Source organism: Dama dama, chromosome 28 (assembly GCF_033118175.1).
Source record: "Dama dama isolate Ldn47 chromosome 28, ASM3311817v1, whole genome shotgun sequence".
Lineage (NCBI taxonomy): Eukaryota > Metazoa > Chordata > Mammalia > Artiodactyla > Cervidae > Dama > Dama dama.
The window spans coordinates 19,839,481-19,854,363 of NC_083708.1; the positions used below are offsets into that span (position 1 = coordinate 19,839,481).

The 14,883-nt window shown below is 37.3% G+C and overlaps 1 protein-coding gene across 1 annotated transcript in view; it reads left to right on the forward strand.

The window, feature by feature from the left end:
• The window catches only part of BCKDHB (branched chain keto acid dehydrogenase E1 subunit beta), a 267,647-nt gene that overhangs the window by 96,945 nt on the left and 155,819 nt on the right, over positions 1 to 14,883 (forward strand). Inside the window, exon 8 of the mRNA XM_061131661.1 lies at positions 1,344 to 1,454. Coding sequence (XP_060987644.1) covers positions 1,344 to 1,454 — 111 coding nt within the window. The remainder of the gene's footprint in view (positions 1 to 1,343; positions 1,455 to 14,883) is intronic.

Below are 14,883 nucleotides of genomic sequence, written 5' to 3' on the forward strand. Positions count from 1 at the left end.
TGATCAGCTTTTATTTTTTCTGTGAAAAGGAGGTGCCTCTTATTTTAGAAAATTTAATACTGTAAAATGCAAAGAACATTATGAAAATCATTTGCAATCCCACAGCTTCCTTCTCTCTTTTGCACTTGACTTTTGGCTTGGAGAGCTGTGGCCCTCATGGTTTCTCATCTCCTGAGGGATAACCAGGCTGCTTGTTGTGTCACATCTGATGATGGTGCCCATCGTGGGTTTTGTAAACCTTTTCTGCTCTCCTTGAGTCCTCCTTTAAAAAACTCACCCTCAGCGTGTGTCCTTGCCTCTCCTTTTAATATATCAGTTAGAGTGTGTTGGGTTGTAACTGCAACTTGCCTTTCCTTCACACCATCACCTGTGCTGCCAGTTCTTACCTCTTTTCCTTTTGTTTTCCAAGAAGTGTCTGGTTTTCACAGCTACCTTTCCAAATCTGTTTCAGAATATATTCTGTTTCTCCTTCTCCAGGACTGCTTGCTATTCATCAGCTGGTCCCTCTCTCCTGCATCATCAGTTTCTCCTTTCCATGTCCTTCTTATTAAAAACAAAATGTGTCTCTCTTTTCTATTTAAAAAAATACTTTTCTCTATGCCACCTTTCCTTTAAATATCAGTATATCTTCCTCTTTTATCATTAAACTTGAGCAGCTACTTTCTATTCCCTATATTTAATTCCCTCATTATTTTTTTAAACTCATTTACCTATGAGTTCTGTTTCCACTAGTTAAAACTATTTCTGCTAATATTGCTAATCTTTCTAATTGCTAAATCCAGCCCTTATCTCATATTACTATAGTATGGGACACCAACTGGCTACTGTCTTTATGAAACCTTTCTTTAGTTTCTGGGATATATTGTCTTCTGGTTTTCTTTCTGTTTAACTATTTTTTTTTTTTTTTTTTGCTTGTTTTTGTTTTTCTCCTCCTTCCTCCTTTTCCTCCTCCTCTTCCTATTCTTCAGCTCCTACTCCTCTACTTTGCTCTTTAGTGTGGGTCACCTACAGGGTCCTATGATTTTTGCCCTTTACTTCTCCTACATGCCTTTTCTAGAAACTCAACCTACTCCTATGACTTTATTAACCTTCTCTGTGTTGGTATCTTTGGAATCAGTATCTTTGGCACTGACTGCTTTCCTTTTCTCCAAGAATCACTTTCCAGCTGTTTTCTGGATGTCTATATCTGATTATTTTGTTGGAGTACTGGGCTTCTACATCTAAAAGAAATTCTCCTTGCAAATCAAGTCCTCTGACCTTAAACACTATCTCTATTAAGAATGTCAGAATTCACCTAGCTTTCCTCTGTAGTCATCCTCTGCCTATTTTCCTCTTTTTTTCAGGTTCATGTGATCCGAGAGGTGGCTGCCATGGCTCAGGAGAAGCTTGGGGTGTCTTGTGAGGTCATCGATCTGAGGACTATACTCCCTTGGGATGTGGATACAGTTTGCAAGGTATGAATATAGTGTTGATAGTGTCCTTTCCTCAAAATCTGTTTACCAAAAGCCCTTTCCCAAATTTGTTGGGTCCCTGTAAATAATTATTTTAAAATTGTGAGCTTCCTGAGCCTTCCCAACCAATTTTAAAACTTCAACATTTACACCCTGAATGAAATGTATGAGCTTGCTGCTCAAGGAAACAAATCGCTTCAGGATTTTTCCCTCCCACGGTTCTGTGTTTAAAATATTACAACTCCTGTTCTGCATGCCGCTAGCTCGGATTGACTTGTGTGAGTAACGGACCAGTGCAAATGAGAGCATATCAGGGCTGTTGGAGTCACCTGGGTGTTTAAACTTCTTATTGGTTATGGCTCAGTAAGCCAGGTTTAATATAGCCAGCTGAACGGTTTAGCTGAATTCTCATTTTGTTACTTCTCCAAAAGAGAAGTGAGGTGGATTTTTTTTTTTTTTAAAGCAACTTCTTTATATAACTTTAATAATGTGGATCATAGTTTCATATTATGTAATGGGATTCTGGCTGCTCTGATTTACAGTTTTCTATCTAAGTAGTCTCAAGAACTTTGGCTTGTTGAGATTGATCTTGTTCTTACTGTTAATAGGATTCATGTAGTCCCCTCTCAAGAATATAGTTTAGTTCTCATTTATTGGCTGTAACTGATATCTTTCATATTAATGTCTAGATAAATTGAAGTGCATCTGTTACCAAATTGATATATAAGGAAGGTTAAGTTCTTTTTTGTGTATGTGATGGTCTTATCTACTAAAGTTTAGGTCACATTGTGTGTAATTTTTCTTGATCTACTTTTATAGCAAATGAGTCATAAGACTGAGAGTATTCTACGTTTATTATATTCAAGAGTTTTGGCATTCTTGTAGCTTTTATAGGCTGTTTCTTAGGTTATTACATAAAAATAATCTGCAGTTACTGCTGCTATAAAAGTATAGTTTAGGGTGTTTGTTCATGCTTAGTCACTAAGTCATGTCCAACTCTTTGCAACTGCATAGACTGTAACTTGCCAGGCTCCCCTGTCCATGGGATTTTCCAGGCGAGAATACTGGAGTGGGTTGCCTTTTCCTTCTCTAATAGCATAAGGTGTTTTTATGTTTAATAGTATAAGGTGTAGTGATTGTTTCATAATTTAGAGGAAGATTTAAGGTTTGTTCCAGTAAATGTTCTGTAGACTCACTGGACACTATGGAGGCACTTGAGATGGTTACAAATGGCTTCAATAACATTCTAAGTCCTTATATTTATAGTTTTCATAATAAAGGGCAGTGTTTTAGGTTGAGCTACTTGTAACTACATGAAAATAGTGCTTTTTGCAAGCATTTTCAAGTCATGTCAGACATTGTTTCCTTTCAAATAGCCAGTGTTCCAAACTGTGGTTAAACAGGGGCCGATAGCCTTTGCCCCAGAGTGCACTTCTTGTTTGCAGGGTGTCTCCCTCACTTGCAGGTTTATATTTATAATGTGAATGGTGCTTGTGCATGAGCATATGATGCTATGTCATGGTGCAGTGGAGAGAACTGATGTATGGTTGGAACATATATTTACATGTGTAAACTTTATTTAAATATTTATATACATTATATATTCAAAAAAATTGAAGCAGCTTATGGTAAACACAAATGAACTAACACTCTAGTTGATAACCATGAAAGTAAAGTGAGAGGAAGTAGAGGAAAAAAGAAGTGGGAAACTATATTTATATCAGTTTCCCACTGATACAGTGTGAGCACTAACCCCATCCCCATCCCTCAGTTCAGTTCAGTTCAGTTCAGTTCAGTTCAGTCGCTCGGTCATGTCTGACTCTGCAACCCCATGAACTGCAGCACGCCAGGCCTCCCTGCCCATCACCAACTCCTGGAGTTTACTCAAACTCATGTACATCGAGTCGGTGATGCCATCCAGCCATCTCATCCTCTGTCGTCCCCTTCTCCTCTTGCCCCCAATCCCTCCCAGCATCAAGGTCTTTTTCAATGAGTCAGCTCTTCACATGAGCTGGTATTGTTCCCACCCCTACCCTTTATTAAATCTAGCGGTCTCATCTTTGTATGATCCTGAAATGTAGACCCTGTTCCTTAGGACTCTGCATGACTGGAGATGATGAAAGAGGAGACTAAAAGCCTCTACTGAACAAGGAAGAGATGCAGCAAACCTCTGACTGATGCTTTCATCATGTTATTTTTCTAGCTGATGACCCTCCAGTTATAGAAGTGAAAGCCAGCTTATCATTTCTTGATGACTTTGAGTGTATTTGTGCCTCTCTTCATTGTTGATCATGGTACATCTTCAGTTTTCTTTTCATGCACAAAAGAGAAAATTTTTGATACTTGGCATCTTCTAGGAATCAAAGATGATTTTAAGAAAGAGGGCCCTATAACTAAACTGATTTTAAAAATGAGATTTTTTTTTTGTTTGTTTAATAATAATTCAGCTTTTCTTTATCTTTAGGAATTCTCTAGTAATCAAGATTTATGTTTTTCTCTTTCAGTTAGTGCTGTGTTTTATTGGTTGTTTTTGTCTTGTGACAACATTAAATCTCTCAGCTTTATTCATTACATGTTAAACTCAACACCAAAATACATCTCTTGAAATACCTAGTCAAGAAAAGCCTATTAAAGGTAAACATAATTTATTGAACATAAGCATTACCATACTGTGCATAGTAAAAGGGCTCTGGAACATTGGTTATTGTGATCTGAATTTGACTATGTTTTTAAAACGTAGTCATACTTTCTACTTAAGCTTTAAAGCATTGTTTGAAAGTTATAAACTGGAGTAGTTGATTGGCGACAGAACAAGAGAGGTTTTTTTAAATTAATTTTTTATTGAGGTATAGTTGATTTACAATATTAGCTTCAGGTGTACAACACAGTGATTCAGAATTTTTATAGATTATATGCCATTTGAAATTATAAAATATTGGCTATATTCCCTGTGCTGTACAATATATCCTTGTAGCTTATTTATTTTATACATAGTAGTTTGTACCTCTTTACTCCTCTCTTACCCTTCTCCTGTTCCCTCTCCCCTCTGGTAGCCACTAGTTCATTCTCTGTATCTATGAGTCTGTTCCTTTTTTGCTATATTCACTAGCTTGTTGTATTTTTTAGATTCCACGTGTAAGTATTTATCTTGCTCTGTCTGAATTATTTCACTGAGCATGATGTGCTCCAGGTCCATCCGAACAGCAGGGTTTCTGATTGTTGCTCAGAGAAGCCATGAAGTTGGAGACTCTAGTGGGGCTAAGAACCATAGTCAGTTTATCTACTCAATTCTGAACCTGATATTAAACAGTTAAGCTGGAAGCCACTGGAAAGCAGAATAGAAATCCTTGAGTTTTGAAGTACTTAGGAGACAGAGACCCACCCTGAGGCCTGGGGGTTTCAGTAGGGGTAGAGTGGTCTAGGAACAGGGATGAGAGTGGCAAGACCTGAAATGAGTGGTAAAAGGACACTGACCTGCAGCTGCTCTTTACCTGGGGACACCAGTTTGTCTCAATTAGAAGCTGAGAATCCAGGTGTGTAGAAACTTTGTTTCATGGGGTTGTAAATAGCTCAGTTGGTAAAGAATCTGCCTGCAATGCTGCTGCTGCAGCTGCTAAGACGCTTCAGTTGTGTCTGACTCTGTGTGACCCCAGAGATGGTGCAGCCCACCAGGATCCCCCATCCCTGGGATTCTCCAGGCAAGAACACTGGAGTGGGTTGCCATTTCCTTCTCCAATGCAATGCAGGAGACCCCAGTTCTATTCCTGGATCGGGAAGATCTGCTGGAGAAGGGATAGGCTATCCACTCCAGTATTCTTGGGCTTCCCTTGTGGCTCAACTGGTAAAGAATCTGCCTGCAATGTGGGAGACCTGGGTTCAATCCCTGGGTTGGGAAGATCCCCTGGAGAAGGGAAGGGCTTACCCACTCCAGTATTTGGGCCTGGAGAATTCCATGGACTGTGTAGTCCATGGGGTCACAAAGAGTTGGACATGACTGAGCAACTTTCACTCATTCACTTAAGGACAGAATTGGAAACTTGAAGGGTCTTAAACACATAGTCTCTGTCTCAAGATACTTGCCAAATTCTCAGGCTCTGTATGATAGCACCTAAGCAGAATGATCTGAAAGGCCAAGCTGTCACTTGATGCTGAAGTGACAAAGACCCATCATACTTTCCATTGAAAGCTGTGGGGTCAGGTCTTTGTTTAGAGGCAGTCAGAAGTAGATCATATCTTTCCAACCTTCATGCACCTCTACCCCTCTCAGTTCCTTGTTGAATTAATGTACTTTACCTTATGCTCTATCTGCCTAGAGCAGGGAGGCATCTTCTCATCACTTGGAACCTCTTGTTGCTGCTGTTCAGCTGCTCACCCCTCTCTGACTCTTCGTGACCCCGTGGACTGCAGCACGCCAGGCTTCCCTGTCCTTCACCGTCTCCCAGATCTTGCTCAAACTCATGTCCATTGAGTCAGTGATGTCATCCAACCAACTCATCCTCTGTTGCCCTCATCTCCTCTTACCTTCAGTCTTTCCCAGCATCAGGGTCTTTTCCAGTGAGTCAGCTCTTGGCATCAGGTGGCCAAAGTATTGGAACTCCGGTTTTAGCATCAGTCCTTCCCGTGAATATTGAGGGTAGATTTCCTTTAGGATGGACTGGTTGGATTTCCTTGCAGTCCAAGGGACTTTCAAGAGTCTTCTCCAGCACCGCAGTTGGAAAGCATCACTTCTTTGGTGCTCTCAGCCTTCTTTATAGTCCAACTCTCACTTTCGTACATGACTACTGGAAATACCACAGCTTTGACTGGACACTTTTGTTGGCAAAGTAATATCTCTGCTTTTTAATATGCTGTCTAGGTTTGTCATAGATTTTCTTTGAAAGAGCAACCATCTTTTAACCTCTTAACAATCAGCATTCAATAAAAAAAATTTTGCAAACTATATGAAGAGACAGGACCAACCAACTGAGCAAAAACCAAGAGAAAAATAAAGCAATAGAAAGCAGAAACACAGGTGATCCAGATATTGGAGTTAGCAGATGAGGATGTTATGATTATCATGTTTAGGAACATAGAGAAAAAAGAAACAAAAGAGGCAAGAAGGTATAGAATTATTCTAGAAAATTGGAGTGAATGTGTATGTGTGTGTGTGTGTGTCCGTATCAAGCATTGTAGAACCAAAAAAGATTTTTTTGACAGCACTCAATGGATGTATTTAAAAGCATATTGAACTTAACAGATGATGTGATTAATGAACTAGAAGGCAAGTTAATAGAAAATGTCTAAACTGAAGGACAGGGAGGAAAAAAATAGACTAAAATAGAAAGGAGCATAAAAGACATTTGCAATGTGGTCAAAAGATCTGTCATAAGATTGATAAAGAAGAGAGGATGAGTTGCTCAGATACAATATCTAAAAGTATTTCTCATGAAACTTTTGTAACATCAGCCCACAAATTCAAGATGCTTCATGAACCGCTAAGAGGGATATATTCAAAGAAAATTACACCCATATACATGATGGATTGACTTCTCAGATTGCTGGAGATGCCAACCTAGAATTCTCTACTCAGTGAAAACATTCCTTTAAAATTAAAGTGAAATAAATAGTTTAAACAAATAGAATTTGAGAGAATTTATCAGCAGTGCATTTTCACTAAAAGATATAATGATACATGTTGTAATCTCTATAGAGTAACAACTGAAATAATAGTGAAAGTATATATCCAGCAAATTAAAAAGGGAAGTGTAGATTAATAAAAATATTAATTAGACCACAAGAAAGAGAGGAATACATGTACAAAAAACAGTTGTCTCAATAGAAAACAGTAAGATGACAGATAAAAGTCTGGATATTTTTGTAAAGATTAAATGCAGATGAATTAAATAATTCAAGTAAAAGACTGAGATTTTCAAACTTCATTAAAAAATAACGGTGATAAATGTGCAGCTTAAATGAGATATGCTTTAGAGACTTCCCTGGTGGTCCAGTGGCTAGGACTATGTGCTCCTGTTGCAGGGAGCCCGTGTTCAATCCTTGGTCAGGGAACTGGATCCCATATGCTGCAACTAAAATCCTGCATGCCACACACAGGGTCAACAATCTTACTTGACACAGCTAAGACCTGGAGCAAATAAATAGTAAAAAAAAAAAAAAAAAGTATAACAAATTAAAAAAAGAGAAACGTGTAAGTATGAGGACACAAAGATTAGAAAAGTATGGAAAAAGAAAGCTTCTATAGTTATACTAATTTTGAATAAAATTTTAAGGCAAGAAGTGTTACTAAAAATAAAGAGGAATATTTCATAATGCTAAAGGGATTCATTGACCAGAAGATGTTACATTCTTAAATCTGTCATGTCCTTAATAGCATAGCTTCAAAATACATAAAGCAAAGGAAACAAAATTCAAAGGAAATAGACATATCCACAATCACAGGGGGAGACTTTGGCCCCTTTCTTAAAGGCTGATCAGGCAAGGAGACAACATCAGTAGTATGGAAGATCTGAACAGTTAGTAAAATTGTGCTCATTGTGCACCCAACTATGCAAGAAATTGTTCTTTTCAACTGAATATAGAACATTTGTCAAAAGTGACCAGATGCTAGGACGTAAATATAACCTTAACAAATTTCAGAGTTTGAACTCATTTAGAATATGTTCTCTGACAATAGTAATATTCAGTTAGAACTTGAGGGGGAAACAAGACATCCAGAAAAGCCCCAACTTCCTGCAAATTAAATAATTTATATTTAAATAGCCATGGGTTGTAAAAGAAAAATTGCAACAAAAATTAGAGAAGACACTGAACTGAATGGTTATGAAGATACTACCTATCAAAAGTTTCACAATTCAGCTAAGCTCATGCTCAGAGGGAACTTTATAGTTGTAGATACATTTATTTAGGAAACAAAAATAATAACAAAAAAATTAATTTCAGTTTCCATCTCCAAAAGAAAGATCAAACCTAGAGAAAGTCAGAAGAAATTAAATAATAAAGAATGGAAATCAATGAAACAGAAAATGTGCAATAGATGTATTTAATAAACTTCAGATCTTTGAAGAGACTAATATACTTGATAAACTTTTAACAAGACTGTTTGAGTAATACACTTGATAAATCTTTAACAAGACTAATGAAAAAAATGGATCAAACAAAGTGACAAATGCTAGGTATAATTAAAAATGATGGCAGAGTCTACAGACATTAGAAAGGCAATGAAAAGATATTGTGAATAATTTTACAAATAAATTTTGGGTGAAATGGACAAATACCTGTGAAAATACAAATTTTTCAAAATTAATCAAAGAGGAATTAGAAATCCAGAATAGTCAGGTATCAAAGAAATTGAATCCATTTTTATCAAGCAAATGCAAGCCAGCCCTAGGCCCATATGGCTTTACTGGGGAATTCATTAAAACACAGCACTTTTTTTTTTTCTTTAAATTGAAGCATAGTTGATTTACAATGTTGTAAAACACAATTTAAGCAAAGTTTTGCAGACAGTAGAACAAGAGGGAAAACTTACAGATTCCGTTTGTATAACCAGCTTGATCTTTGTATCATACCTATTTAGGGCTGTATATAAAACAAAAATATAGACACATTTTTCTTGTGAACAAAGATGGGAAAATGAGAAACAGAGCACTGGAAAATCAAATCCAGCAATTGAAAAGGCCAATGTGAGGGTTTATTTCAAATGAGCAAGGGGTGTTTGAGACCACATTCACAGAGGGTTGATGCAATTCCCCACCTGAACAAAAAATGGCAAAAATAATCTTATTGTCTTGCTAATACAGAAAAATTGATTTATTAAAAGTCAATATTCATTCATGGTTCAAATATCTTAGCAACCTACAAATGTGAAAGGGAATTCAACTATATTAACTTGGTAAAGAGTAACTTTATCTTTGTTTTATAAACAAGATTTAATCTGATAAAAAATAGGTTTACAAAAATAGCTATAAAAAGCCTGTGGATAAAATTTCCAAGTGAAATTTTGACAATTTTCCCCTTGAGATCAAGACTGCAATAGGATACTCATATTTAAAGGCAAGAGACATGACAGTTACATCGATTGAAAAGGAAGAAATAAAACTTATCCATAGATAACATGACTTGTTTATAAGAAAGATCAGTAGAATCTACAGGAAGATTATTAGAATTAAATGAATTTACCAAGGTCCCTGGAAACAAGGTCAATATACAATTGTATTTTTCTATATTGATTTTCAATACAATCGATTGTATTTTTGTAATCCAGCCACAGAAATTGATACTTAAAATTTGATAATAATGGAAATGTTTGAAATTAATTTGAAATGTAATTAATTCAGAAGTTGGTAATATTTTTAAAAACATCAAAAATCAAACACCTAGGGCGAAATGGAGTGATGTGTGTATAAAAGCTTTATGCAGAAAAGCCACAGAATATTTAGAGAAATTAAAGGAGACCCACCCAAACAGAAGAGCACAGTATTTTAATTATTGCCTAGGCTATTCTTGGCTTTACAATCTTGAAGAAGAATAAAGCTAGAGGAATTAATAGTCACATATGTTATAGGCAAAATGTGTTACAAGGTTGTAGGAATTACAACAGTGTATTGGTGTAGGTGGACATATAGACAAATGGAACAGAATAAAAAGTAAAGAAACAGACCTGTTGATTATTTGATTCAGGACAAAGGTGATTGCAGTTCAGAGAGGACAGATGGACTTTTCAGTAAATGATGCTATTTTGGATACCACAGAAAATAATTATGTTAACTTGTAAAACACAAATGTCAGTTTCAGAAAATTGCAAATCTAATTGTGAGAGAGAATATGATAAAGCTCTTGGGAGAACAGATGAATGTCTTTATGATCTTGTACAAAGATTTCTTAACTAGAACAAAACAAAACAAAAACTCAGAAATGCTAACATTAAAATAAGTTGTTGAAACTGAATTTCATTAGTTTAATTTCATTAAGAATTTATTGGGAATTCTCTGGTGGTCCAGTGGTTAGGACTCCATGCTTTCACTGACAAGGGTGTGGGTTCAGTCCCTGGGCCGGGATCTAAGGTCCCACAAGTTATGCGGTGTGGCCAAAAAAACACAAACAAACAAACAACTAAAAAAGAATTTATTCATCAAAAGGCTTCAAAAGTACTTTGACACACTTGGAGAAACTTAATGGAAATTTATGTTCAGAAATATAGAGTACTGTTACAATCAAAAGAAATATTCCAATAGGAATATGGGTGAAAGTCTTGATAAGTCACTTCATGAAAGAATATATCCAAATGACTGAAAAACGTAGGGTAAATTGCTCAATTTCTTTAGTCATCAGGACACGCAAATTAAAAACACAATATTGTTGTTGTTTAGTCGCCCAGTCATGTCCAACTCTTTGTGACCCCATGGACTACAGCGCTAGGCTTCCCTGTCTCTCACCATCTGCCAGAGTTTGCCCAAGTTCGTGTCCATTGCATTAGCGATGCCATTCAGCCATCTCATTACAAATACAATGTGATACCATTAAACACACCATTCTGGCTAAAATGAAACATACTCCTCAGAACCAAGTGGGGCCAGGGATATAGAGTAATCTATCTCTCATATATTGCTGTTGGGAATATTAAATTGTTACAATCATTTAAAAAGTAGTTGGGCATTATCCAGCTGATTGCTATGACCCAGCAATCCACTCCTATGTATATACCAACAGAAATTTACAAAAGATAAGTTCAAGAATGTTCATAGTGCTTCACATTATTAGATGCACACCAGCCAGAGGATGGAAACATTATCATAGGATATTGTTCTGTAGTGAAAATGGATTACCAGCAAATTTAATGGAACAATGTGTATTCACCTCACAAACAGTTTGACTTAAAAAAGCTATATTTGAATGAGTACATACTGTATGATTCCATTTATATAATGCGCAAAGACAGATACAACTCATCTGTGGTGTTAGGAGTCAGTGTCATGTGGTGGTTAATCAGGAGGGGGCCTGAGAAGTATGGGATGCTGTAACAGTTTCTTGTTCTGAGTGCTGGTTGTATAAGTTCAATTATATATTGAACTCAGTGTTCTGAGCAGAACACCCATTTATGTGCTTTTTGTGTGTGTATGTTATCCTTTGAAAGAAGGTAAAAGAAGAAAAACATGAAAACACAGAAAAAACCCTGTGTTCCCACTGGTTAGTTTCTTCGAGTTTGGGTTGTAGTGGAGTTTGTGTAGACTCAGGGAAAGCTGTGGTGTGCTCTGGCCAGGGTAAGTTTCTCTTGCCATTAAATGTTGTTCTAACCCAGCTCAGCTGTCACACTGATGAGAACAGGAGCTCTCATCCCAAGAGTGGTAGCTCTGCTCTTCCCAAGAGTGAGAACAATGGCTAAGTGCTGTGCTTTAACACTAAGCTAAGGGCTGGAATAGTCTTCCCTGCTGAGATACAGACCTCATTCAAAGGCATTTAGAAGTGAACTGCAAGCTAACAAAGCAGTGGACAGGTGCAGAGTTAGCCCTTGAGGTACTGTCCAGCTTGAAATGAAGATTCATTTTTAATGAGTAGAAATTCAGAGTAATTGTCCATGAAAAACAAGAATTTGATTTTGGCAGGAGAATGATGCCTTTGAAAGAAACTCTAGATTTCAAGAATCATATGGGCTTCCCTGGTAGCTCAGCTGGTAAAGAATCCATGTACAATGCAGGAGACCCTGGTTTGATTCCTGGTCAGGAAGATCCCCTGGAGAAGGGAATGGCTACCCACTCCAGTATTCTGGCCTGGAGAATTCCATGGACTTCATGGGGTCACAAAGAGTCAGACATCTCTGAGTGACTTTCACTTTTACTTTCATTGTCATTCAACTTAGAATACAACATTCAACACTGCAAAAAGGAATAAGAAATAACCATTCACAAAGTGTAGGTGATTTCCACCTGTTTATAGAGAAAATTGACACCTAATTTTGATATGCTTACACTTTAATTGAAGATTTTTTGTTGTTGTTCAGTTGCTAAGTCGTATCTGACTCTTTGCGACTCCATGGACTGCAACACGCCAGGTTTCCCTGTGCTTCAGTGTCTCTTGGAGTTTGCCAAGTTCGTGTCCATTGAGTCAGTGATGCTACCTAATCATCTTACCTTCTGCTGCCCTCTTCTCCTTTTGCCTTCAGAATTTCCCAGCATTGAAGATTAAATAATGCTGATTATTGAAATAAATAAGGGTTTTCCTTTGTATCTTGGGAGTCTTTGATTTCTCTTTCTCCTTCTCTGCTTTCCCACATTTAATTCCAAAGCAGACTCTCCTGACTTTGTCTACACAATATGTACAAAATCTGACCACCACTTCTACTGCTATTACCCTTGATCCTAGTCCAGAGCACTAACGTTTCTCACCTGGATTTTGGCCACAGCCTCCTAACCACTGTCCCTGCTTCTGTCCTATCCTTGCCATAGGCAGGGGTGATCCTTTGAAACGTGAGTCATATAATATCTCTTCTAGTCTCAAAAGACATCAGTGTTTCCCATTCAATTCAGTGGAAAAGTCAAATTCCTAATCAAGGTCTACAGGGATTCACCTGATCTCACTGCACTCCACACCTCACTGCCCATCCACTCTTCAGGAAATGCTCCTGGTTGATTCTTGTCAACTACAAATTCACACTTGCCATATACCTCTACAAGGATTAAATCATCTGCTGCTTTAGCTGCTGATTTTCACTATCTCCTGAAAGAAGTTTAGGGTGGAGAGCAGAAGGGAAGCACTCTGTGCTTGAGAATAACTGGCAGAACAGGAGTTCATATAGTTGGATATTTTCAGGAGCTGATTTTATGAGCCCAATTCTTGTATCTCCTTGTATCCGTGAAGCACTAAGATCCTTCATGGTGGTGACTGCTCATTGTGACTAGCAGAAATCTGAAAAATTATGTGCTTGATTGTGTGTACTCCCCCTTCACCAAAATCACATATATATTGACCTTCTCCTACTGCCTCTTTGGAGCAGTTTCTCAGAGCTATCTGAGGTGCTGTCTCCTGGGCTATAGTCCTCATTTTGCCCCAAATAAAGCTTAACTTACAACTCTCAAATTATGCTTTTTTTGTTTGTTTGTTTTTAAAGTTGACACTCTCAAACAAGGAACTCTGTTAGGTCACCACTCAAATATCATTTTCTCATGAAAGTCTTCCCTGACCAGCTTCTTTAATAAATAGTGAATCCCATTGTTCCTGCCAAGACTCCCTTTCATCTCTTTCTTTTCCTCTAGAAAGGTTAACGTAATCTAACTTATTATCTTACTTATATTATGTAACTTTTGTATTGTTGATCTTCTTGCATTGGAAGGTAAATTTTGTGAGGTCAGGGATTTTATCTGTTGGCTCAATGATGAACTCTCAGTACCTGAAACAATGCCTGGCTGGATGTTTGGAGTTTGATAAAAAATTATTGAAAAATTATTAGGAATAATAGCAAGAGAAAGTTTGACAATATGCTATAAAAACCATTGTAGTATTGAAATGTTTTGAATTTGGTGCTTTTTCTTACTCTTGGTGCTTTATACAAAAGTTTGAAAAGTGACTCTATAATATTGCTCTATGAATAAATCCTCAAATTTATTCTAAGTCAGAACATTTAAGTTTTAAGTTGACCTTTAAAAATTTTTTTTGCTTGTTTTTCTTTTTTTTTTCTTTCTTTATTTTTTCATTTATTTATATTAGTTGGAGGCTAGTTACTTTACAATATTGTAGTGGTTTTTGCCATACATTGATGTGAATCAGCCATGGATTTACATGTGTTCCCCATCCTGAGCCCCCCCCTCCCACCTCTCTCTCCATCCCATCCCTCTGGGTCATCCTAGTGCCCCAGCCCTGAGCACTTGTCTCATGCATCCAACCTGGACTGGCGATCTGTTTCATACTTCATAATATACATGTTTCAATGCTATTCTCTCAGATCATCCCCCCCTCGCCTTCTCCCACAGAGTCCAAAAGTCTGTTCTATACATCTGTGACTCTTTTTCTGTCTTGCATATAGGGTTATTGTTACCATCTTTCTAAATTCCATATATATGCATTAGTATACTGTATTGGTGTTTTTCTTTCTGGCTTACTTCACTCTGTTTAATGGGCTCCAGTTTCATCCACCTCATTAGAACTGATTCAAATGTATTCTTTTTAATGGCTGAGTAATATTCCATGGTGTATATGTACCATAGCTGTCTTATCCATTCATCTGCTGAAGGGCATCTAGGTTGCTTCCATGTCCTGGCTATTATAAACAGTGCTGCGATGAACATTGGGGTGCACGTGTCTCTTTCAGTTCTGGTTTCCTCGGTGTGTATGCCCAGGAGTGGGATTGCTGGGTCATATGGCAGTTCTAATTCCAGTTTTTTAAGGAATCTCCACACTGTTCTCCATAGCGGCTGTACTAGTTTGCATTCCCACCAACAGTGTA